This window comes from Amblyraja radiata, chromosome 32 (genome assembly GCF_010909765.2).
Source record: "Amblyraja radiata isolate CabotCenter1 chromosome 32, sAmbRad1.1.pri, whole genome shotgun sequence".
Lineage (NCBI taxonomy): Eukaryota > Metazoa > Chordata > Chondrichthyes > Rajiformes > Rajidae > Amblyraja > Amblyraja radiata.
Window position 1 is genome coordinate 9,751,581 of NC_045987.1, and position 27,424 is coordinate 9,779,004.

Sequence of the window (27,424 nt, forward strand, 5' to 3'; positions counted from 1 at the left end):
TTTGTGAGGAAATCTCATGGAAATAGATTCTTAAATAGCTTGATAGATGAAATGCAGGGGAAATTGCTTTCCCCCGTGAGGAATCTTGGAAAAGGGGAGAGGAACTATTTCAAATTAAGGAGTATGCAGTTTGGGACAAAGAGGAGAGTTTATCATTCAAGGCTGGTGAATTTTGGAATTCTTTAACCCAATTGGCTTTGAAAACCCAGTCATTGTCAGCTATACAGTATGAAAAAAGGCTCTTCATCCCAATGCACCCAGACGCACAGAGATGCCTACAAATCCATTAAAACAAACAGATCAATAGACATTTAGATATCAGGGGAATCAGGGGTTATGTGAATAAAGATGGAAAATGACACCAAAGGTAAAAATCAGTAGTGATACTAATGAATAGTCGAGGAGGCTCGAAGGGACGGATAATCCGTTCCGCTGTGTTTTTAAATACACACGTACTGTTCTTACATGAAAATTTACGTACATGATGTTCCTGCATGGAAAAAAAATCTGTCAACCCAGCTTTTGAATGTCGCCTTCGAAGACTTCAACTCAATTCGAGGTGTACAGTTATCGATGGTCGTTTGGGCGCCGCCGTATCGTGCGATTGGTTCGCGTTTGAACCGGCCCACCAGGAGCTGGCGTGTGAGTGGCTGAAGATGATGTTAAAGGCCCGCCCCCAGGCCCGGCCTTCTGTTTCCATTGGTTAACATGGCTGTCAATCGAAACCCCGCCCGCCATGCAAGTGCTCACGAGCAAAGATCTCGCGACCAAAGCTCGCGACTTGGTTTTACCGGCAAGAACGAGCGCGAGCGAGGGTTCGTTTTTTTTCCTCCACTTTCCCTTCGAAATTTCAGCCGTCGAGCCGCCTTTCTCCTCAGAATCCAGCTCGCCCGGGAATGAAAGAACGTGCCCACAACTCGCCATTAATCAGCGGCCACTTCTGCGAGTGCGACTCGGCGTTCCCGGCCGACAGCCACTGCCAGGCGGCCCGGGCCGAGCAGGAACGGCGCTTCCAGGTCCTCTTCCAGCAACTGGATGTCAACCAGGACGGGGGGGTGTGCGTCGATGATCTGGCGGTCGGGTTACCGCGGCTCGGCGTCCACCGGACTGAATCGGAGCTGAGGGTGAGTCCAGGTTTTATTTTATTTTATTACCGGTCCGGGCACAAAATGTGCCGGCCGGCTTATCTGCTGGGTGGAGCCCGATCAGGGCGGGGAATTCCGCCATTAACGCTTTATAAGCGAGTTCGGTATTCCGTAAAACGCAAGGAATCATGGGATTTGACAAATGTCACGCGCTATAATCTGTATGTAAATTCTTATCTTTATTCATGATTTATGAGTAAAAATATTTAATCTGAGGATTGGGAGTGCCAGGTAGTAGGAGAGTGGATGTAACAGCGAGAGAAAGGGGGCAGGTGCCAGTGGGAGACGGGAGAGCGTGAACAGACCCGCTACTCATCCGCAACGCTGTCGTGCCGCCGCTGGACCGCCATGTCCCCTCTCCCGGGTATCCCGTCCCCGGGCTGGAGCCGGCGCCGAGCCCGGCCCGACACTTCCAGCCGCCTCTGGATGGGGACGGAAACCTGGGGGGGGGGGGGGGGAGAGAGAGTCAGGGACGGCCCAGTGGTGGCGCCCACAGCGCCGGAGACCCGACCATGGACCTCGACCCCACGGAGCAGCACGAAGCATGAAGCGCTCACTGAAAAGAAGGTCTGATAACCAAAGATAACACACAGCAGATCCACACCCTGCAATGTTTATCTCCAGTGATCTATGACCTGGACATGCGCAGTCGGAATACTGAACTCGCTTATTGGACCATTGACACCTGATGGGTGTCCCGTGGTGAGACATAGAGTTGCCCTAGGGTTTCACATGATGAAGATCACTTTGGCATCTAGAACCCTGCTCCACCTCCCGAGGAACCCGCACCAGCCGCACCCACGCCCCACCAAGCAGCCGCCGGCCAGCCCATCCGGCGAAAGCCAAGCACCAGCCATCAATGCGGATACACACAAAATGCCGCAGCAGCTCAGCGGGACAGGCAGCATCCCCGGAGAAAAGGAATGGGTGACATTTCGGGTCGAGACCCTTCTCCAGAGATAATAATAATAATGGATGGGATTTATATAGCGCCTTTCTAATACTCAAGGCGCTTTACATCGCATTATTCATTCACTCCTCAGTCACACTCGGTGGTGGTAAGCTACTTCTGAAGCCACAGCTGCCCTGGGGCAGACTGACGGAAGCGTGGCTGCCATTCTGCGCCTACGGCCCCTCCGACCACCACCAATCACTCACACACATTCACACACAGGCAAAGGTGGGTGAAGTGTCTTGCCCAAGGAAACAACGACAGTATGCACTCCAAGCGGGATTCGAACCGGCTACCTTCCGGTTGCCAGCCGAACACTTAGCCCATTGTGCCATCTGTCGTCCCAATAAATGTTGCCCAAGAGATGTTGCCTGGCCCGCCGCGACACCGCAGCACCCTGTGTGCACCCCGCCAATGTCCGGCGATTAGCCCCGCCGGCACCGAGGGGACAAACGACAGCCACTGGACGAGGCGAGAGGCGCAGCCGACGGTCCCCGGCCCGCTGGGGAACAACCTCCCCGGGAGCCGGAGCAGAGCCGATCTGGAGCCAGTCCAGGGCTGCCAGCCAACCCGGCTGGATAGGCAGAGCCGAGCTGGAGCCAGCGCCTCCACCCCAGGGGAGTGGAAGGAGGAGTAAGGTGGGGGACACGGGTTTCCATGGGGGTGAGGGAAGAAGAGTTAGTCGGTGGGATGGGATGTTGAGGGAGGCGGTAGGCAAGACGGGGGTGGACAGGAAGGGATGGAAAGGGGGCCGGCATGGTGGGAGGGAGAGAGACAGTAACGGAGGAGGAGAAGGGGGGAATGGGAGATGAGGAAGGAGTTGGATAGAGGAGGGTTGGGAAGGCGGGGAATGAGTGGGGGAGAGGAGGTTGGTGGGTGTTAAATGGTCAGCTCGACACCTACACCAAACCCAAACCAATTAGGAGCAGACGAGGGCATTCTATCCAATTTGTGATTCCAGCTACAAAGACAGATGTGTACAGCAATTCGTTCTTCCCCCGCACAGTTAAAGCATGGAATAATCTCCACCCTACTATAGTTACCCAACCAGATGCAACTAAATTTAAAGTAGCTCTTTCTTCCCAATAACCCTTCTGGCATAAGTCCTCCCTCCACCACCTCCAGTTTAAATTCCATTTGGAATATTTTGGAGGACCAAGAACCAAGAACCCCGCGCCGGCTGCACGTACAGTGCCGCAACCGCCCCGCCAGCCCAGAGCCGCTTCCGGCAGTCCCCGGACAGGGATGGGACGACGGGGACGGCCCAGCAGCAACTCTGCACCAGAGACCCAGGCCCGATCCCGACCACGGACGAAACGCAAGCCTGCACACAACGCAGCAGCACAGCTACCGAGAATGTTTATAGCGAGTGACCTATGACCTGGGCGTGCGCAGTCGGAATACCGAGCTCTCTTATAAGCGAGTTCGGTATCTCGATAAACACAAGGAATCTTGGGTTTTGTCAATGTCATTTGGGATAAAGAAAAAGCAAACGCAGCGCCGTATAAACTGTATAAATTGTTAACTGTTCTACCAAGGAATTAATCTAGAATTCTGTCAACTCAATAGCTTCCTTTCTTGTTCTGCTGTTCACACACCACTTACACAGGCCCAGTTCTAGTTCGGTTAATTAATCTACAATTGTGAGATATTCAAAAAGTTAAGGAATTTATTATTTTCATTTAATCCTTATTGTGTTTTCTACTAGTATAAAAAAATATTACTTGTATTTGAAACATTTTCTTATCTTTATTCATAAATTACGTGTAAAAATATATTTAATCTGAGGCAGGCAGCGACTATAAGTGTGATGTGGGCTGATGCTTTATCTACAGGCGGTGTGAATGTACCGTTAAGGCAAAGATCCATCTCTGAGGAAAACTGAGTACAGGGTTGGCCCTGTGAAGGATCCGCCAATCCGATATAAGACACTTAACTGCGAAATGCCTGTCCTTTAATATTGGATAGATTGAGTGGAGGGTCAAGTTTGCGGTGGTTGCGGTGCGTTTCTCCCAGCCATCTCGCCCAGTGCAAGTTGACCAGAACAGTTCACCAGCCCTTGTTGGCAGAGGTTCTTTGTGCAGGTGTTACCCGAAGCCCGGAGATTTTGTGGAGGTTCTGCGATAGGATTGGGCACGCAGCGAGCTAGCGAGAGGGCTGCAGGTCAGTTCAACCCAGGTTGCCGAGTGGTCGAAGGGCCGATTTTAATGGGTCGTTATTAAACTGTTCCATTTGTGCGTCTCTCTCTCCCAGATCCCCCACCCTAACTGTCGACAAAGTCTGACTGAGAAAATGCTCCCACTCATATTATGGGTTGGCTCCGTGTTTGCCCACTCGCTGGGGTGGGCGGTGCCTCCAAAGAGAGCGAGTACAGGTCCCGTCAGCTGGGGAGCTGCGACTCACTCCTGAGTGAAGCCTCTCGTTTGGCTGCGGTTCAAATGGCTGCAAATTCTCATAATTATCACCGCCTGGTCACCCGGACCCAGCTCCCAACTGTGTGCCCTGACAGACTGGAACAAACCCCAGAGATTAAAGCGACAGCATCTTTATTTAAGCCAACCCACCTCAAAAGTTTAACCAGCCTGTTCGAATCCAATCTGAAATTTCCAACCTACCCCCCACACAGCACATTCTCCTAATTTCCTTCAATTATTATCATTATTATTAAAGCTTTATTACAGACACAGGTCCATATAACACATCAAACAGAAAAACAAGAAGATACAAAAATACATTAAAAAAATTGCATATTAGCCTATAAAATATACAAGCTATTGCACCAATGCAGTCTTAGCCTAGAAGTGAATCTATAGCAGCTTTTCAGAGGGCTGACTAGTGCTTCAATTATATGGTTCTCTGACTTGTCCAGTCGACACATAAAACTAAACATCAGCTGTCTTAAGAGTGCCTCACAGGTTGGCACTCTAGTGGACACGAACAATTGACTGGCACTATGCCACCTAGGGACACAAAGCAGCATCCTCATTGTATCATCAATCCAGGAAGGTTGTTTAGATAGGAATGTAAGGACTGTTAAATTGGTTGACCACACAACTTGTAATTTGTGTAAATCAATCATATTTAATGTTTTATGTGTCATTCTTAATTGTTACTGTATGTCAAGTTGTTACATGCAAGTGGAGCACCAAGACAAATTCCTTGTATGTGTACATACTTGGTCAATAAACTTATTCATTTATTCATTCATATCGAATTTGAATGGCTGTGGCTCGGGCTAATGTCAGGGATTTGGTAATTGACAGGTTCGTTCCGGGTATTCTTGCATTTTCAAGGCTGGTGCTGTATTGAGTCAATAATTTAAATAGATACAATTGTGGACTTGTGCAGCCTGCAGTACGCTGTGGCCTACTGCTGACATATTTGATGGATACATTTATTTATAAATCATTGAAATGAATACGCAGGTCCGTACACACACAGTAACTCGGCTGAAGAGAATGTTTATCCCGAATGACCCATGACCTGGGCATGCGCAGTTGTAATACCGGACTCGCTTATTTTATCAGCAAGCCAATCAGTTCTAACGTTACAAGTGAGTTCAAACGGGGCATATAACCGGACTCCTGACTTGGATTGAATACATTTTATTAGCCAAGTATGTATACATACAAGGAATTTGCCTTGGTGCTTTGCTCGCAAGTAACAACACGATATACCGTAAACAATTAAAAATAAAACATTATAAATGACACGTGAAGATTGAAATAAAATACCAGAGCAAAAGGAGGCTACATAATTTTGGCTGTTGAGTCGAGCTACAGCTTGTGGGGGAAAAAAGCTGTTTTTATGTCTGGCTGCGGCGGCTTTGACAGTCTGGAGTCGCCTTCCAGAAGGAAGTGCTTCAAAGAGTTTGTGGCCAGGGTGAGAGGGGTCAGAGATGATCTTGCCCGCTCGCTTCCTGGCCCTTGCAGTGTACAGTTCGTTGATGGGGAGAAGGTTGCAGCCAACAACCTTCATGGCTGATTGAACGATACGCTGCAACTTACGATGTCATGCTTGGTGGCTGAGCCGAACCAGACCATGATGGAGAAGATGAGGACAGACTCCATGATAGGACCATCATTGCCTGTGGCAGATTGTGTTTCCTCAACTGCCGCAGGAAGTACATCCTCTGTTGGGCCTTTTTGATTATGTAATAGATGGCGGCCTCCCATTTAAGGTCCCTGGAGATGATGGTTCTAAGGAACTTAAATGACTCCACATATGTGACTGTGGTGTTGTTGATAGTGAGTGGGGGAGGGGAGAGGGAGCTCTCCTAAAGTCTACAATCAATTCCACCGTCTTGAGAGCATTGAGCTCCAGGTTGTTGCGATGACACCAGGACGCCAGCTATATCACTTCCTGTCTGTAGACAGATTCCTCACCATCCTGGATCAGTCCGATCAGGGTTGTATCTTCTGCAAATTTGAGAAGCTTGACGGAGGAGTCTGTGGAGGTGCAGTCGTTGGTGTAGAGAGAGTAAAGGAGAGGGGAGAGTGCGCAGCCTTGCGGTGCTCCTATGTTGCGGATCAAGCGCGTCTGAGATGTGCTTTCCCAGCTTTGAGCATTGAATTTGGACACAAGGTAGAATTGCAAAGACGTCTGGACATGGATAACTAAATTGGTTTGTAAATTGCTGATGCTGTTCACCATGCAGAAATTATAGCAGTGCTTATACATCTATCTATCGCGTTTTCTCCAACTCTGTGTTGAGTGGTGCCATCTGCTTCATGATGCCCCGCCACTCTCTTCCGTCCCCAGCTAGCTCTGACCAGAGAGTTGATGTAGTATAATCAGGGGCTGAAACCCTGGTGCTGTGTTGGCCATTCATCATGATGCAGTTTTACTCATAAGTAAGCTAGGTGGATGAGCAGTCCTCTCCGAGCAAGAAAGAAAGAACACAACATTGTCCCCCCCATTTCAGGGCACATTAATGTTTGGGACACAGCATTGTCATGTAAATGAAAGTAGTCATGTTTAGTATTTTGTTGCATATCCTTTGCATGCAATGACTGCTTGGTCTGTGATTCATGGACATCACCAGTTGCTGGGTGTCTTCTCTGGTGATGCTTTGCCAGGCCTGTATTAAAGCCATCTTTAGGTTATGCTTGTTTTGGGGGCTAGTCCCCTGCAGTTTTCTCTTCAGCATATAAAATACATGCTCAATTGGGTTCAGATCGGGTGATTGACTTGACCACTCAAGAATTGACCATTTATTAGCTTTGAAAAACTCCTTTATTGCTTTAGCAGTATGTTTGGGAACATTGTCTTGCTGTAGAATGAACCACGAGCCAATGAGTTTTGAGGCATTTGTTTGAACTTGAGCAGATAGGATGTGTCTATACACTTCGGAATTCATTATGCTACTACCATCAGCAGTTGTATCATCAATGAAGATAAATGAGCAGTACCTTAAGCAGCCATACATGCCCAGGCCATAACACCCCCACCACCGTGTTTCACAGATGATGTGGTATGATATGGATCTTGGGCAGTTACTTCGCTCCTCCATACTTTGCTCTTGCCATCACTGATATAAGTTAATCTTCGTCTCATCTGTCCACAAGACCTTTTTTCCAGAACTGTGGTTGCTCTTTTATGTACTTCTTGGCAAACTTGTAACCTGGCTATCTTATTTTCGCGGGTAATCAGTGGTTTGCATCTTGCAGTGTTGCCTCTGTATTTCTGTTCATGAAGTCTTCTGCAGACAGTGGTCATTGACAAATCCACACCTGACTCCTGAAGAGTGTTTCTGATCTGTCGTACAGGTGTTCGGGGATGTTTGTTTATTATAGAGAGAATTCTTCTGTCGTCAGCTGTGGATGTCTTCCTTGGCCGCCAGTCCCTTTGTGATTAGTAAGTTCACCAGTGCTCTTTCTTCTTAATGATGTTCCAAACGGTTGATTTTGGTAAGCCTAAGGTTTGACTGATGTCTCTGAAAGTTGTATTCTTGTTCCTCAGTCTCATATCGTTTATTTGACTTTCATTGGCACAACTTTGGTCCTAGTGTTGATAAACAGCAATAAAAGTCTCCAAATGTGATGGAAAGACTGGAGGAAATACTAGATGCTGAGAGCTCTCTTATACCTGCATTAAACACACCTGTGCAATTACCAACACCTGTGTAGCCATGAGTCCCAAACATTATGGTGCCCTGAAATAGGGGGGTGGGGGGACTATGTATAAACACAGCTGTAATTTCGACATGATGAAACCAAAATGTATAAAAATGGTCTTTAATAAAATCTGACAATGTGCACTTTAACCACATGTGATTTTTTTTTTTCTATTACAAATCTCACATTGTGGAGTATAGAGGCACATAAATAAATGATGGGTCTTTGTCCCAAACATTATGGAGGGCACTGTATATGCCTTTCTTCCTCTTGGTGTTCTTCCAAATGATGCTCAACATTTATACTGAAGAAGATGGTAGGAGGAAATCAGCAGTTAATTTTGGAGGTGGCTGGGTCTACTGTCTGGACTGTATACTGCCACATTTGGTGAATTTGACTTGCAGCTGCAAGAGTTCATACTCTGGGACCATTTTTGAGTAAAAGTGTGATTTTTGTCAGTCGATTGCTTGTCTGCTCTGTTAGGCAAGCCTGCCAAATGTTAACATATTCTGAAATATTACAGAAAAGTTTATGCCAGATGTGACTATGTTTTGTCGAGTGCCCGAACAATGTTTTATTTTGTTGTAGCTTAGGACAATTGACTTACTAAGGCCAAAGAAGCCAAGGCATTTATATCAGACGTCGGTGAACTGGATTGGATTTTGTGGCAATTCGTTTTTGAAATTAAGATTGTTGTTTGTCACTTATTCTTGTACAAGACCATGACATCTAATTTGAAGTGTTGAGGAGGTAGTTGATTAGACATACCTGGGCTTGAAAGTTTCTTTCTTACAGATGACTGCGGTGTAATCTATATACTATTAAAAGTGTCATCTCGCGTGTGTGTGTGTGTGTTTTTCTACCTTCGTCAAAACGCTGCACGGTAGCGCTTAAATTTTTACATATACTGACTCATTTTCCCCCTCCACGCAGTAATCGGGTTCACTTAAGATTTCATCCTATATTTCACAAGTTATTGACTATTCAAGTTTTTTTTAAAAAGGCAAAAAACGGTTCTCGCACACAGCCTTTTTCCAGGACTTTCCAATGATGATGTCACAGTGCCACTCACAATGCACCAACCACAATGGGCTCTCAAGCTGCCGAGTGCCATAATGACATCACAATAGGACGTTGCCAGCAGTAACTGCAGCTTCTCCCAGACAGCCTTTTTTCCAGGAGCTTCCAGTGATGATAATCACAATGGGCTCTCAAGCTGCTGAGTGCCACCCCCCTCCCCCCACAGGATATTCACACCCCCAGCCCCCTCCCACCCCCCGGGTTATTCAAGATTAAAGTTTCAATATAAACCAAACCCACCTTTTCAAACACCAGCTTCCAGTGACGTCACATTGCGCCCCCACCGCCCCAACGGTACAGTAAAACAGAAAATTCCACCACCTTCCGGTGATGTCAGGGGGGAAGGCCTCATTTCAAAAACAGCTTCATCAGCTTGGTCTAGTTAACTATTAATATCCCGAGTTGCTGTTGTTGGTTTTGAAATATTTTGTATCATTATTTCCAATCTCCTGCAGGATTCAGTGATTAGATGTCCTATTTAAGTCATCCAAGTAATATATGATTTTTTTTCTATTCAGATTCCTTTGCTGCTGTTTAGTTTTGAGCTGTAAATGTGATGTGTCTCGTTAGATTCCAGTTTACCTAACAGGGTGATAATTGTCAAAACCAAATGTAATGCAGTTTGGCAATGGCAAACATTAGGAATACTTTTTACATTGGACATCCATTTATTAAAAACAGAAAAATATAAATCGTGTGTTTAGACAGTAACATAACATATAACCATATAACAATTACAGCACGGAAACAGGCCATCTCGGCCCTACAAGTCCGTGCCGAACAACTTTTTTTCCCTTAGTCCCACCTGCCTGCACTCATACCATAACCCTCCATTCCCTTCTCATCCATATGACTATCCAATTTATTTTTAAATGATACCAACGAACCTGCCGCCACCACTTCCACTGGAAGCTCATTCCACACCGCTACCACTCTCTGAGTAAAGAAGTTCCCCCTCATGTTACCCCTAAACTTCTGTCCCTTAATTCTGAAGTCATGTCCTCTTGTTTGAATCTTCCCTATTCTCAAAGGGAAAAGCTTGATCACGTCAACTCTGTCTATCCCTCTCATCATTTTAAAGACCTCTATCAAGTCCCCCCTTTAACCTTCTGCGCTCCAGAGAATAAAGACCTAACTTATTCAACCTATCTCTGTAATTTAGTTGTTGAAACCCAGGCAACATGCACCCCATAAAATTAACAGATAGAAAAAAAATACAAAATGTCTTCCACTTTGATAACTTTTACTTGCAACTTATTGGAAAGTGAAGGTATCAAAATAAGTTGATCTGAATGGCTGCAATACAGATTGTTATTACTACCATGTTGAGCCACATCAATGAATTCTGATATATTGGGATGAGAATCCATTTTGATCGTCATTTCGGTGCTTTCATTAGTTTGATTTCTAGTCATTTAGATATGTGGATTAACCTGTTTTTATTTAAATGTTAATTGTGCCAATTTTAGTTTTTTGAAACAATAGGCACACTATCCATGTGTAAAAAAAAATGTAGTACAGTATTTTGTTTTTGTTATGTTAGCTTAATTGGCAACGTAGTTTGTATCATTTTAGACTTTAATTGTAGACTTCGAAAAACTTGGGGTAAGAATGGTGCACAATTGTCAAGTGCTTTCTCTGAACAAATTTATACTGTTTGATAAGCTGATGCGAATGTTAATTCGATTAAATCAGCCAGTATTTCCTCCAGAATTTTTGCACAATGGTGTTAGCTGGTGTTCAATCCATCTCAGTTAAACTGTCTGCACATGAAACATAATAATCTGGTATGACAAATATGAAAACTATTGATCAGTATGAATTGTTCAGCAATTTTTTGTCAACCATGACACTGTAGATGCTTTGGCTTTAGACATTTAAATTTGATTTGCTGAAAGGTGGTTTTGAAATGAAGCATGTTAGTATCTTGTTCTATGAGTGGCTGGGAAAATGCTGCATTGAACCTGCAGGCTTTGCGACATTGCAGAGAGAAAGAGATTGAGCTTTATTCGCATACCATTTTTGGCCTGTAGTTCAGTGTATTACATAGTGTAGGTGCTGCAGCATCTCTCCAGTGGGAGAGGTAGAGATTTCAAGTATCAAACTCCTAAGAGTGCAGGATGTTAAAAGCTTTATATGAGTACTTCCATAAATTATTCTTGAAAGTTCAATGTCAGGAAGCAGGATTGGGAGGAGAACAGAACAATTGCACAGATAATGCAACTGAAAGGCATGGGACATCCACTAACAAACAGGATGGGGTTGATGCTGATGCAAAGTGTCATGGGCAGGATCAAAAATCTGTGCAGGAGCCAGTAAAGGTAACGCGTAGCGATTCTGTGGTTGGAGTTAAATATTTTCTTTCACTAATTCTTAAAGGATGTTTTATGTTACATAGATTATAGCAGATGATTTGAACTCAAGTTTTGCCAAAATCCATTTTTTTATCTTTTTGTAAAAATGGCAGAACAATCATGCATGAAGTATTCATATTTAAACTTGTTAATACAAGAGTCAAAATGATTATTCAGATTTTTTTCCTAAAAATGTATGCTTCCATTTTTTTTTAGAATTGCATTTGACAGTTATTTACCGAATGGCTTAATAAATTTTATCTGGAAATTGAATTTAGCAAGGTATTTAAACAATGAGTATCAAAAGATTATTTTAATGGAGTTATGGAATTATTTTAATAGGAGATATGGAATTCAATATATCTTTAATTACTTTTAAAATGTATTAAATTTTCTGCCCAGTTAAGTTAAAGTGCTTTGCTGCTCTTCAGGAAAGTAAAGAACAATTGTATTTATTTGATTGATTGCATGATGATATATCAATGTTGGTCTTTCTGAAATAATGTCAGGTGTATGTGATAGAGTGCGTGTCTTTTCTGGTGCAGTATTTCTTATCTTTGTTTATCAAGTGTGCCTCACCATGCTTGAATGCAGTTTGAAACCTGGAATTTGGAATCCCTCTTTCTGCATATAAACTATGATTTATTTTCCATGATATGATTGCAAATTTCTTTGGAATATAGAGTTAAAACATTGGGTACATGCTTGAAACTAGTTTTCAAAATTTAAAGAAAGGTTCTTTGCTCCGAAAAATGGTGTTAAAGTTTACATTTTGCTTATTCATATATATTTCTTAAAATTTCAATTGGATTTTCGTGGAAAGTTCCCAATTTCCTTCCAGCTCTGAGATAGCCCTCCAGAGGAATTGCAGAAGATCTGGAAGTTAATGAAAATCCAATTGCGTATCCTCTTTAAGATGAACTGAATATGTTGAAAAACGCTCCTATATTGTAATTTATGCGATATAATATTGAAACTAGTTTGAATGTGGCAGAACATTGTACTGACAGGTTTTATGATAGAAATCCAAAACATGAAATATAATAGTAGTCATTTTCTGCTGGTTAAATTATATGAAATCGTGCTGTCCCTTAAATTTAATATCGGTCTTGCTGCATTTGGGAAAATAATGGAAATTCATAAATAGAAATTTGGATTAGTTGTGCAAATAGTTGTTGTAGCAGAATATACCAAGCATAGAACAGTACAGCACAGGAAAGGGTCTGAAGAAAATGACTCGATCTGCAACGTCACCCATTCCTTCTCTCCAGAGATGCTGCCTGAGTTACTCCAGCATTTTGTGTCTACCTTCGATTTAAACCAGCATCTGCCATTCTTTCCTACACAGGAAAGGGCCCTTTGGCCCATAATGTTTCTGCCGAACATGATGCCAAGTCTGCCTGTACAGGATCCTCTATTCCTTGCCTCTACTACACTCTGAATACAGATGCAAAATACTTGTTTAGTACCTCGCCTACATCCTCCGACTTCAAGCATAGGTCCCCTCCTTTTTATTTGAGCAATACTATCTTCTCCCTGGCTCTCTCTAATTTTTAATGTTCACATAAAAAGTGATTGTTGAAACTGGTTTAAAAATCGCAAATCACATTTTAAGTGTAAAATATTTGTCTTTCTGTGCCTTTGGTCTGATGTACCAATGAGATGGCAGACCAATTTCCCTCCTGGGATAAATAAAGTTCTATTGTATCATACCAAAAATATTTATTTTAGATACTTGTGCATATGACAATAAACTTGACGACTTGATTAGTTGATGATGGTCATGAGTTTGCTAGATGCTGTTAAAGCAGTTTTGAGTTACTGTTGTAGATCTTGTACATGGCTAGCTAAGTTCCACTAAAAGGGGAGGAGGAACGGCAGGCCTTTGTGGCAGCAGTAGAATTTAAATTAATATTTTTCTTAAAACAAGTAGCTTGTCTTATTTCAAATATTGTCTTGAAATGATTGTTGTGCAGATACTCCAAGATACAAATCTGCACTACATTTTCCCGTCAGTCCAAACTGGCAGTTTGGATGGTGTGTCATCTCTGGGAACTTATACAAACATATTCCCAGCAGGTGCCTTAGAGGTGTTTAGGGGTGGTGAAAGTTTAAATTCAGCTAGGGAGACCCAGGCTTCTACATGTTGTGTCCCGAAGAGCAAGCCCTTTGCCCTTCTAACAAGGAAACTCCAGAAAAAGTTTGAATCTGGTGGGGAAACCATAATTGCTCCATCACTTGGTCTCTGGTTGAAATTGCAGGTTGAGCCGATTACCTATTTGTTTAATAATGATTTAAAATTTTCATTCTGTGTTATAACGAAGATAGACACAGATTTCTGGGTTAACTCAGCGTCTCTAGAAAAAAAATAATTTCGTGAAGTTTCTAGTCTGAAGAAGGATTCTGCAACTCTTACCACACATACACCTAAGTTTCACAAATCTGAACTTTATAACAAAACTAGACTAAGTGGGACCCGTTTAGTCCCTGCCACACGGGAGGCCTGGTCCCCCAACGCCCTCCGTCCCTCTATTCCCCACTCCCTACTTCCCCATTCCCCCCTCCTCTCCCTCTATTCCCTCTCTTCCCCAGCACTCCCTTCCCCATCTATTCACCCTTCCTCTTCTTTCCCCTCCCCTGCCCAAATTTCTCCCTCCCTCTCCTTTCCCCATCCTCAGTCTCTCCCTCTATGGAATGCCGGGCGAGGCGGGTGCCGCCTTTCCCTTTCACGTTGGAATATTCTCCTCACTGCGGGCCGCGTGCTGTGGCTGTGCAAAGCCAGATGAGGCGGGCGCCGCCGGTGACTGACAGCGGATGCAGCAGAGCGGTTTTAAAGACTTTTAAACCTTAATAACTTGTAATATACTTGTTGCACTTGCAGCACAGGAGAATGGCGAATGAGGTGTCGACAAATCGTAGTGCTATCGTGTACCGTTTTTACGCAAATATAAAAAACACGCAAACCGGAAGATAATAAGATCAGGGTTTTATATATCTACTAGACCAAGTGCAGACCCGTTGGGTCTGTTCCCGCAAAGCACAGTTGCAACGGGAGGGGCGGCCTGACGTCATAGCGCAACACCACGCGCTAGACGTATGCCGTCGAGACGCTGCGTACGCCCGTCGAGACGTTGCGTACGTTCTCAATGCGCCTGCGGGCTGACAGGCCGTTGACTCGTGGGATTTTCGGATAGTGCAAGCCAGCGAGGACGGCGAAAAGCAGGGGGGGGAGGAAACAGGCGATCTTTGGCTTCGGCCAGCGTGACAGAGCCGGGCCGGAGGGGGGGGGGGTGGAGGAAGAAAAATCGCTAGCGAAATGGGAAAAATGTAGGCGGTTTTGGAGGAGCCGGGCAGCAGCAGTTGTTATGGTCGCTGGCCAGCATGAGGCGAAAAAATGAGTGAATGGGGGGGGGGGGGGAAGGATTTTATTAAAAAATGTGCACAGAAAAATGACGGAATTTAATGAGTGGATATGCGAATGTAAAAGTGAAATCGCAAGCAAAATGGTAAAAAATCTCGGAGTTTTAGCGTGTGGTTTTGGCGGACCAATGAATCAAAGGCCATACACCTGACATACATACACACGCACGCACACACACACACACACACACACACAGTTTTAAAAGTATGTAGATATTACTAAAAGTCTGATCTTGACCACTTCCTGTTCTGTAAATTGATTTTAGAAAAAACGCTGCCACTTACGGCTGTGATTTTTGGCCATCTTACTCAGAGTCCCCCTCCACTGCGCAGGACAAGAGGATTTTTCCCATCGATGAAAAATAAAAGAGTTATTAGTGTTTAAAAAATGTTGAGATTCTCACTCCTGGTTTTGTGATAGTCCCACAGCCCTTCTGGAGGGACTATAAAACCCGGAAGTGTAGAGTGCCTCAGTCAGTGACTACGAGATGGAGCGAGAGGGTCACGTCTCTCAGTCTGAGCTGTGAATAACACTGAACACATTTCTACTAAACTGAGTGTGGTTTTACTGACCTTGAGTGCCCTTAATGTGGTTTGAAAATGAAAATGTTGTTGGTTTGAAATAAAGCACAGCAAAAGGGATGTTGGTGGTGGTTGGTTTGAAAGAAAGCACAGCAAGTGGTTGGTTTAAAATAAAGCACAGGATTAAAAGTCTAAACTTGACAACTCCCTGTTTGCACTATATATTGATTTTAGATAAAACGCTACCACTTACGGCTGTGATTTTTGGCCATCTTACTCAGTCCCCCTCCGCTCATCAGGTGCAGAGGATTCTTTCCATCAATGAAAAATAAAAGTGTTATTAGTGTTTTAAAAATGTTGAGAATCTCTCTCCTGTCAATCACGCCATGAAGGCCACGACCCTTCTGGTGGGAGGGGGAGGGATTATAAAACCTGGAAGTGTGGGTGTAGCTCAGTCTGCAAGATGGGGGAGGGAGAACTGTCTGAGCTGTGAATCAACTGAACACACTGAATGTCTACTGAACTGAGTGTGGTGTTTTGTGGTGGTTTGCTGCTTGAAGTGGTATGAAACTCCACTTGAAATCGGTGGCCTTGCACCCTGCTTGAAGTGGTCGGAAACTGTACTTGAATTCGGTGCCCTTGCACCCTGCTTGAAGTGGTAGGAACTTCACTTGAATTCGGTGGCCTTGCACCCTCCTTGAAATGGCAGGAAACTGCATTTGAATTTGGTGGCCTTGCACCCTGCTTGAAATGGAATTTCAAGAAATAGCCGTGAGTCAACTGCCAGCCATGAGTGAGCTGCCAGCACATCAGGCTTGAGTGACTGAGCTGGCACCCCAAGAATCAATTTGGCCCACAATGTCCATACTAGCCCTGTGGAAACCAGTCCCTTCAGCCCACAACACCCATACTAGTGCTCCAGAAAGCTTTCCGTTCAAAAGTATTCATAATCGTAATTTATTAGCCAAATGTGTTTTGCAACATACGAGAAATTTGGTTAGTCATGCAGTCATACCAAAAAAACAAGACACACAACTACATCAAAAATTGACATGAACATCCACCGCATCGGCTCCTCCACATTCCCCACTGTGATGGAAGGCAATAAAGTCTTATCTTCTTTCCTAATTTTCTCCCGTGGTCGGGCGAGTCGAACCATCTGCAGCCGGCAATCAAGCTCCCACGTTGGGGCGAGGATGGTCGAAACCCCGCGGCTTGGAGTTCCCGAAGTCGGTCCATAACCAGGGACCGTGGGCTCCATGATGTTAAAGTCCGCAGCTCCCTCATGTTGGAGCACTAATGGCCGACCCTTGGCAAAGGGATTGCCTGCTCCGACATGTTAAAGTCCACAGAAGTTGGAGACCCAAAGTCCCAGCAAGAGGCCGTAAACTCCATGATGTTAAGGCCGGAGATGTGACATGGAAAAAGTCACATCTCCGTCGAGGAGAGAGATAAAACAAGTTTCAACCCCCCCTCCCCCCAGCACATAACTGAAGATAAACTACAACATACATTTTACAACAAACTAAAAACACAAAGAAGGAAAAAGATGAAGACAGACCATTGGCGGGGCAGCCATTGTTTGTGCCACCTGGTGGTAAAACCTGGTATTTGGAACAATGCGAAGTTTCCTTAATAAATGAACCTCTACTTAAAGATTCTTTGTTGCAACAAAGGATAAGGGAGCATGTTTGGATAGTCTTTGAAACGCAGGTCTATGAAAACCAGGAAGATATAATCCTTCTTCATGGAGTAAATAGGCTGCAAAGTATTTCAATTGGAGGTTGGGGGCAGGTGTGAGGTTTTAAAATCACGCACCTGCAATATTCCATCTGGCAACGACGGCCACTGGATGAATGATGTGTGGACTGAAACATGTACGTTTTCACTCATCAAATTAAGCAGAGTGTGCTATCAATTTACTACATCGTTGTAGGAAGGAGATTGCTAGTGTCTGACTTTTCATTTCTTATAGATGTACACAAAAAGTGGGAGTAACTCAGCGGGACAGGCAGCATCTCTGGAGAGAAGGAATGGGTGACCTTCTTGTCATTGAATTTCCCATAACTAAATTTTCTTTTGGAACCTAACTTATTTTGTTACTGGGCAGAGACCTGTAGTCTATTTCATTAGCACCACAACCACTAATATCCATCTCTCCTTTTACTGACTTGTGCTATGGTAATAGTTGTCTTCAGGTGCACAAGACTAGCATACTGCAGTCAAAATAAGCTATCCACATACTAAAATGATTGGAATACCAATGTTCTGGCGGCATTATAATATCTTTAGTTGTTATCCTGGACTGATGTGTCAATGTTCCTTTCTTTGGGCCAGCATGAGGATTGAAGTTGCCTCACATTTTGTGTGATTAAGTAATTGTATGGGCTGGTCACACATAATTATTTTTTTCCACATCAAAGTATTAATTGCATTTTGATTCCCATTGTAACAGCAGCAATTTGTTAATATTAATGATGTTTAAATTAGTACTTTTTTAATTGCAAAAAAAAAAATGGAATTAAGTATCAAATAGTATTACTTTGGTCTCGTCTTCAATTTTACGTTGGTATTTACAGTAAAGAATTTTACTCTGGTTGAAGTTAAAGAAACATTTAAATTACCCTCTATATACTAATAATAATAATAATAATAATAAATACTTTATTGATCCCCTCAGGGAAATTCAGATGTCCAGAAGCCCCCAATCAATAAACCCACAGATTCAAAACGAACGCAGACAGAAAATACATAGAATACAATGTGGACACTACCAGAGAGCAATAAATACTTAAAATGACCAATAATTAACAATTAAAAATTGCAAAATGCATCCTCCTACAGCGAATTATAAAATCTAATGGCTGCAGGGGTGAAGGATCTCCTGAACCGCTCCGTTCTACAGGGCAGGGAGAGGAGCCGGTTGTTGTTCCGAGTGCTCTTTTGACTCGCCAGAATTATATGGAGGGGATGCCCGGGGTTTTTCAGGATGACCTGCACCTTGTGCCTCATACGCCTCTCAAGCACATCCATCCCAGAGTCTACTCTCCCCTCCAGCACTGAGCTAGCTCGTTTAACCAGTTTGACCAGCTTCTTGTTGTTATTTGCACTAATGCTGTTGCCCCAGCAGACAACAGCGTAGAAAATAACACTTGCAACCACAGTGTTGTAAAACATGTGCAGCATATCATTACACACATTGAAGGATTTGAGCCTTCTGAGGAAAAAGAGTCTGCTCAGGCCTTTTTTGTAGAGGGAGTCAGAGTTGACAGACCAGTCCAGTTTGTTATCAAGGTGCACTCCAAGGTATTTATATGTCTGCACCACCTCAATGTCAGCCCCTGCAGCGTTGACCAGCTGAAGGGGGTGCTTGGACGTGTCAAAGTTAACCACCATCTCTTTAGTCTTAGTTGTGTTCAGGATGAGACAGTTCTCTTCACTCCAGGCGCAAAAGGAACTGGTCAAGTTCCTGTATTCCTCCTCCTGCCCGTTCCTTACACATGCCACAATCGCTGTATCATCTGAATATTTCTGTACGTGGCATGTGTCAGACTTATAGTTAAAGTCTGCTGTATACAGGGTGAAGAGCAAGACAAACATCCCATCTGGGAAATCCTTTGGACTGTCACTTTTTAAAATTTTAATCGGGCCACTCAGCTACAACCTTCTTAATTAATTGCTGTTGGTAGATTTTGATTCGCTAGGTACAAGTTGGCCTGTCACTCAAATTTCCATCCAATGTAAGAATGCTTCTTTAGCTGTCTAGTGTTGATTGATGCCAAATAGTCTTTAAGGAAAATCTTGAATTTTAAATAGAAAGATACTAATTAAAGCTCTGGGGAGTATTTAATGGCTTAAGATATTTAATACAAAGAGTTATTAATTTTAGACTTTTTGTCTAATTGATCTCATTTTCACACCTGACCCTTCCATATCTCTGTCTCCGTCTCCCTTGACTCCCAGTCTGAAGATGGGTTTCGACCTGAAACGTCACCCATTCCTTCTATCCAGAAATACTCCAGCATTTTGTGTCTATCTTTGGTGTAAACCAGCATCTGCAGTTCCTTTGTACACATTAAGTTAATATAAACTGATATTAAGGCATTTGTGATATTTCATTGATATTTTGGAAAAACATACTTTAAATATGCAGGTTAGTTGCTGACGACACCACGGTGGTAGGACTGATCAGTGACAACGATGAGTCAGCCTACAGAGAGGAGGTCCAGCACCTGACAACCTGGTGTGCCAACAATAACCTCGTCCTCAACTCTAAGAAGACGAAGGAAATTATTGTCGACTTCAGGAAGGTCAGAGGGGGCAGACATACCCCCATCCATATAAACGGGACTGAGGTGGAGCGCGTCTCCAGCTACAAATTCCTCGGGGTACACATCTCGGAGGATTTGTCCTCGTCCCTCAACACCTCCAAGCTGATCAAAAAGGCACAGCAGCGCCTTTACTTCCTGAGGAGGCTCAAGAAAGCCCACCTGTCCCCCCAGATCCTGACCAACTTCTACCGCTGTACCATCGAGAGCATCCTGACCACCTGCTTCACGGTATGGTACAGCAGCTGCACTGTTGCGGACAGGAAGGCACTACAATGGGTGGTGAAAACCGCGCAGCACATCATCGGTGCCCCGCTCCCTGTCATGGATGCCCTCCACCGAAAACGGTGTCTGAAACGGGCTGGGAAGATCATTAAAGACCCCAACCATGGACTGTTTGCCCTCCTCCCATCAGGGAGGCGGTACAGGAGCCTCAGGTCTCGTACCAGTAGGATGAGGAACAGCTTCTACAATTATACCGTCGCATTGCTGAACTCGGAGTCCCGCCGATAGATTCCTCCGGTCCCTCCGTCCCCATTGTCTAATTATTCTGTATTTCTGGTTATTCTGTATCCTCTATTTTTATTTTTTTAAATTTCTATATTGCACTACTACTACGGACTGACGCAAAACTGCATTTCGTTGTACCCATACTCAGTATTTGTGCAATGACATTAAAGTTGAATTGAATTGAATTGAATAGTACCTGAGAAAAATCTAGCAGGACTGTCAAGTGTTTCTCTGCCAACAATAGCAACTTTAATTTTTTGAGTAGTTTATAAAACAATGTGCATGTGGATAAACCAGTAGTATCTGGTTTCATTGGAAGTGAAATGACACTGGAAATGCCCTCTAGAAGTCCCCCAGAAAATGTTGCACCAATGTTGGATAAGGCGGGACTTTCACTTTGATCGGCAGGCCAAATCTGCTCCCTGTGGCCAGGGCTCTGGAACTCTGGCCCGGCTGAAGCCGGTAGATCCGTTCCCATGGCCCACATCCGCAGCTGGACTTTGCAGGCCAGTATCTTGGCAGCGTTGATGGACCATTTCAGTATCGTTGGATTTCACTCAGAGGCCATGATCTCTGTTGGTCTGGTAAAATGGATAATCCAGAAAGGCTCTGGAACCAATGGTGTCGGTAAAGCAGTGGCCTAGTCTGCACTTGGTCTCACTGATGTAAAAGAGGCCATATTGAGAGCAACAGATGCATTGGACAAGGTTGGAAGAGATGTGTGTGAGCAGAGCCTGGCAAATGTCATGCAAGTACACCAGATCAGTGCGAGCCTATTCACTTTCCTGCCCTGGAACCCAACTGTGCACACAAGCTGCGTTACAGATGCTCAATTGGATTGTGTAGGAAGGAACTGCAGATGTTCGTTTAAACCGAAGATAGACATAAAATATTTTAAACTGTCCAGTGGGCCTCTGCCAATCAAAGGATACAATAGTTTAATGATAGAGAAGCAGTATAGCCCTTTACTGGGTTAGTCATCTAGAAACCACCCTAACTACCAAATTTAAATTCAATTAATTATTTAAATGACCTGGGGTATAAAGTATCAGTTTTATTGATGGCCGTGCTAATACTGGATGTCTTAATAAGAAAACAATTGTTGTTTTAGGGGAAGATCATCTTCAATCTTTACCCAGTTTAGCCTATATTTATTTGACTCCACTGTTACGTGTTGACTCTTAAATGCTCGCCTGAAGTAGTCCAGCAACCAGATACAACAAGCTGTGAATGTGCATTTTACCTACATTGTATTAATATGGCTCACCATTCTTGCCTTGTGGGCTATTGAATGACCAATGAACCTTGACTTGTAGCTGTACATGAATCAATTTTAAAAAAAAAAAAAAAAAAAAAAAGTGCTTACATTTATGTCTGGCACAAAGCTTTTGGCATGTTATTATTCATTCAATTTTTTAGGATCTGAACACTATTGACAAGGTTTGAATGTATTCCATTTGAACAAGTGGTGCTGAGCCACTTTCATGATGTGCTGCAGTCCTGGTAAAGGTACGCCCACACTGCTGCAGGGGAGGGTGTCAATGATTTAACCTAGTGACAATAAAGAGTCTTCATTGGGTTACATGTCAGGATGTACTTGAAGGGGAATTTGCAAGTAATACCTAGATCCCTTGTCCTTCTGGGCGGTCCTGGAAATAATGCATTTTGTTAAAGGGCCTGCCCCACTGCGGGGACCTAATTTGCGAGTTTAGAAGAGTTGCGCTCAACTGAAACTCGCAGCATGGTCGACACGTAGTCCTAGGAGGTCTATGTAACTCTCCTTCATGCTCGAGAGAAGTTCCCACATACTCGCGGCCTCAGTTTGGTCGAGGAGTATTTTTCAAGGGCCTGTTCCATGCCGACCAATTTTCCATGCCGACCAATTTTTACTCGCGGACAATTTTTCAGCATGCTAGTGGGCCTGTACCACTTCGGCGACTGCAGGAGACTAAGCGGTCGCCGCATGTGCACAGGTGGTTGCCAGGGAGTCGCCTTCATGATCATGAGGAGTTCCTGCATTCTGGGAACTAGTCGCGGCCTCATTATGGTCGTCGCCAATTTTTCAACATGTTGAAAAATTAGCGGCGACCAGAATGAAGCTGCCATGGAGAGTAGTGAGAATTCTCGTGCCGTAGGTGGGTCGCCAGGAGGTCGGTTATAGCCGGTGCTGACCAGTGAATTTCATTGGCTCATTGGGGGAAAAAAACGTAAGCAGTAGTTTTCAGAACCAAGGATAACCGACCGGTAATGTTAATGTTGGCCGAGCTTCACAGCCGTGCATCTCTGGCTTCTTAAAAGTAGTCTCCACTCCTTCTCCCCCCCTCTTTTAAAGGACTTGCGTGACCCTTCCCGTACACTGTTTTCACCATCTTAATTACAGCGCCAACCTTCCTGTGTGTCTATCACATTCGCTTTGCACCGTGATAATATCATTCGGACAGCGCTTCCCCCTGCTTAAGCGGCCTTTTCACGGGGCGACTTGACGCAAGAGTTAACCAGAGTTTAACATCGTGGGAACCTCGTGCGATAACAGTACGGCATTCGTGGACCACCGTGGACCACCGTGGCGCTAACGGCAGGTAGTCGTCTAACTTGGTCACTCGGGAGAAAATTCAAGAAAGTTTGAATTTCTCCAAGAGTGACTTGTACACTTGTGGTTGAGCATTGCAACATTATATGGACGTAGTGGCCAGTGCGATATCCGTAATAACTCTTGCGGTTACCGTGGGAACTCCTGCGAACGGTGAACCCGGAAGCTGGACAGAGGGGACAGAAGGTGAGTAAAAATTGTCTTCTGTGGGATTGAATTTAAAAAATAAATAAAAATAAAGATTTGCATCAGCATATGGACATCAACTTATTCATGAGTTATATTAATGAGATTCAAGAAAATAACTATAATCTTTAAAAGGGACTTTAAAAGGGACTACTGAAAGGTTACGCAATTTTATGGTCCGTGAGAAATTTTTCACATGTACTTCTTTGAGAGATACAGCTCGGAGTCCTCGCCGACTAGCGATCGATGCCTTTCCGAAGCAGGGTCCGGAACGCTACCAATCAATGTTGTACAGAGACCCGTGTAAGGAGTGAACTGCACATGCTGGTTTAAACCGAAGACAGACACAAAAAGCTGGAGTAACTCAGCGAGTCAAGCAGCATCTCTGGAGAAAAATAGCTGATGTTTCGGGACGAGACACATCTTCAGACTCAATTCCGATTAGGCTGTCTGAAGAAGGGTTCCGATTCGAATCGCCACCTATTCTTTTTCTCCAGAGATGCTGCCTGACCCGCTGACTTACTCCAGCTTTTTATGTTTTTCTTCCCAGATCTGACTTACCTGCTGAGTTACACCAACATTTTGTGTCCTTCTGTGCGTATTAACCAGCATTAACCAGCGTCTGCAGTTCCTTTAGACATTACCTAACTTCAGATTTTAGAGATATAGCGCGTGGGAACTCCTGCGAACGGTAAACCCGGAAGCTGGACAGAGGGGACAGAAGGTGAGTAAAAAAGGTGGTCTCAATATCGACAAGGGAACATGTGTCCTTCGAGGACGTCCCACCTAATTGTCATTGTTGGATACAATACAATACAATTCAATTTATTGTATTTGTGGATAATCTTTTTAACAGGAACACTTGCAGAGATGGCTCCCAGAAAATCTCAAAGAAAGGGGGTAAAGCGTGTCAGAGATGTTTTTGCCATGTTGCTCTATTCAGTTTCTATATTGTTTCAGTTTCTATATCTATATTGTTGCTCTATTCAGTTTCCCAGGGGATCGGGACGGGACTGGAGTTGGGAGGGAAAGGTGGGGGAGTCGAGGGAGAGGAGGTGGAGACAGATGGGGGTGTCTTCATTTACTGGCGGCGGGTGTCTGTCACTGAAACAGGCAGGTGAGATTTCACATCCACCTTGTGTGTGCCTCTCTCTCTCTCTCCCTCCCTCTTACACAGGCTGAGAGACTCTGCCTCTGTGAGTGTACGTCTCTTTCTCCCCCTCTCCCACACACAGTAAGACCGAGGTACTGTGCTCAGTCCATCTGTGTCTCCCACATACACAGTAAAACATGTCTTCAAATGAGCCAATTCAACCAAGGGAGGATATTTATAGTGTGTGAAAAAAAAAGTTACATCATTTGTGTCACGTGTAGTTCACGATGTTCATTCAAGATTTAACGCGAAAGCTCGGGAGACGGACAAGTCACTCGCACAAATAACAGAAATGCCGAGTACCGTGGGAACTCTTTATCTACCCCCCGTTATATCGTGCGAGACTCGTGCTGGACCACGACCACTTCACTCTGGAGACATCTTGCGTCAACTCGCCCCGTGAAAAAGCCCCATTACCCTGTCCCCGCCTGCATAATGGGCTGGTGAAGGAAGCGATGTGTGTGTGTGTTCCACTCTGGCAGTTGCCATTCTAGTCGACGGTATTTCAGGTGACTGCCAGCGTTTGGCAGTCGCCTAAAAAATCGCTTAAATGGGACAGGCCCATTAGAATGCATTAGAAAGACTAAGTTATCAGGAAGTTAGTCACTTGCCACAGGATGCCCAGCTTTTAACCTGCTTTTATAGCCACAGTATTTGTGTGGCTGGCCCAGTTGACTTTTGATCGATGAGGACTACCAAGGTGTGGCGGGTGAGGTGCATTGAATGTCAAGAGGCGATTAGATTTTTTTGAGTTGATCATTACGATGCATTTTAGTGGCATGCATGTTACTTGCCACATCAGCTCTTGCCTCAGTGTTGTTTAGGTCTTACTGTACACATGCATGAACTGTTCCAGATGCTGAGAATATGTAGTCACCAGTGAACACCTCTACATTGGACCTTTTGATATCATTGAATTGGATGTGGATAGTCAAGACACTACATTGAGTGACTGCTGCATTATGGCCTGAGGCTGGGATGACTAATCTCAAACAACCATAATCATCCAAGATAGACACAAAAAGCTGGAGTACCTCAGCAGGACAGGCAGCATCTCTGGAGAGAAGGAATGGGTCAAGTTTCGGGTCGAGACACTTCTTCAGACTTGACCTGACATGTTGCCCATTCCTTCTCTCCAGAGATGCTGCTTGTCCTGCTGAGTTACTCCAGCTTTTTGTGTCTATCTTCGGTTTAAACCAGCATTTGCAGTTCTTTCCTACACAGCCATAATCATCCTTTTTGTGTGAGGTACAACTGCAACCATTGAAGTTTTTTTCCCTTTTGATGTCCATTGGCTTCAGTTTTATCAGTGCTCCTTCGTGCCATGCTCATTAAATAGAGTTTTGATGTTGTGGGCAATTGCTTTCACTCACCACACAAGTCAGAGGCAAGTGGTTCATCACACTTGTCCTTGCAGCTGATTCCTGCTCCTGATGTGGCTTTTGTGTAACAATGTTTGCCAGATGAGTTCATCTCCAAAAACTCAAAGCTCAATATTACTTAAAACCAAGTATGGGATTAGAATTTTAAATATTGGCAACATACCATGGCTGTGGAGCAAATAATCTAAGCAATGTGAAGAGTTCTTAGTAATTCCACCAAAATCTCTCTCCGCTAGGGGTCAGAATTGTAAATACATGGAAATGTAATCATTTCCAAGTTCTATTCTACATTGCGTGTTTTGCATATGTCGTCATTGTTCACATGTTTGGACATATTTCTGGAACTCTAGGAACATCTTTGCAATACAGTTTTCAGTTTTTCTAAATTGCCTGTCCAAAGGGTATGAATAATAACTTGCTTGTTCCTCACATCTTGAGAATAAATTTGAATAAGAAAAACAAATCCATCTAATCATAAGATGAAAGCCCAGCTAAAGCTTGAGGTTTTTAAAGCAAAAATTGACATTTATCAACTTTAATATGAGGGCATTTTGTGACCAAGGTGAGAGGCATATCAGAGTAGTTATGGGAATTACACACTTAATTCTTAATTATTTTGTGTTCCTCATTGTTGCAGTTAAACTTTATGCACATGGAGAAGATCTCTGTATTTTAAAGTAACGCTGGGTATTCAGTTACTCCACAGAATTCTGGCTGGCTCATCTTGGAAACCTGACAACAATGGCCAGCATGACCACTCGTGAGTAAAACAGCTGCTGCTGTCACTTTGGTATGTTGAAAACTTACTCCTGCATTAAAATTAAATAATACCTGACTAGCAGGAAGTTTGGGTTGTTTAGGTTATGGTTGACTTTTTAATCCATTAGCCTAAATGAAGTAGGAGTCAAATGGACTGTATGTTGAACAAAACATTTTGGGAATTAAATGTAAAGGGTACATTTAGTTAAATTAAGATTTCATATTTAGTAGAGGGATGGAGTATAGATGGAATTTGGTCTAGCCCTCTCCTGCATTCTTGTACATCCTGGTTAATTATAACAAGACCTGAGCTAAGAAATAGACTTTATTGCAGGTCTGCAACTTCAGCCACAATAAAACATCAAGTAATTATTTATTGAGGAAAAAGATCTTGTGATGACATTTAAGTTTCAAATCTTTGGAATTAACATAATTGATGCAAATACATTGTTTCTCCATAGTGAAGTACAGTGTTTAAATGCAAAGGCCACAGATTGAACTTTGGGAAACGGATGGTTAAATGGATTTTTTTTTCCAAGCAAAGCATGACTTTTTTTAGAGAAGTTGATACAAATACATCGATAGATGCTCCTGAACACATCATCAGTGATGTAACCTAGTGATGTAACCTAGGTGTTTCGGGTCTTTCAACATCAGACACCCTCACCCAGGCGATCCAGCCGTGGTTGATCAGACCACGACTTGTGTTCAGGTGGCATTCGCTCCTCCCCATGGACCTCCTCTCCTGATCCAGAGCCATCTTGATGCCTTCTCCGCTGCCTCTGTGGTGTTCTTGATGGCCGTTCTCCTTGCCACTCCGTTGATGCCCAGTGCATTCAAGGCTTTGTAGAGCGATTGCCCTGCAAAACCTCTGCAGCCAACCTCGATGGGCATACACCTTGCCTTCCAGCCCTGCTTACGGCAGTC

General features: G+C 43.9%; 1 protein-coding gene across 6 annotated transcripts in view; it reads left to right on the forward strand.

Annotated features, from left to right (window-relative positions):
• The first annotated feature begins 745 nt into the window (after window positions 1-745).
• The window catches only part of slc25a25 (solute carrier family 25 member 25), a 46,906-nt gene continuing 20,227 nt past the window's right edge, over window positions 746-27,424 (forward strand). The window contains exons 1-2 of one of the 6 annotated variants that reach the window (XM_033049154.1): window positions 753-1,124; window positions 26,376-26,528. Coding sequence is in view for 1 of the 6 variants with exons in the window: in XM_033049153.1 (XP_032905044.1) it covers window positions 897-1,124 (228 nt within the window). In the remaining 5 variants the exon portion in view is untranslated. Of the gene's footprint in view, window positions 1,125-11,337; window positions 11,615-24,209; window positions 24,225-26,375; window positions 26,529-27,424 lie in introns of those variants that run through there. The other 5 variants (XM_033049155.1, XM_033049153.1, XR_004416668.1 and 2 more) reach the window with 5 other exon arrangements.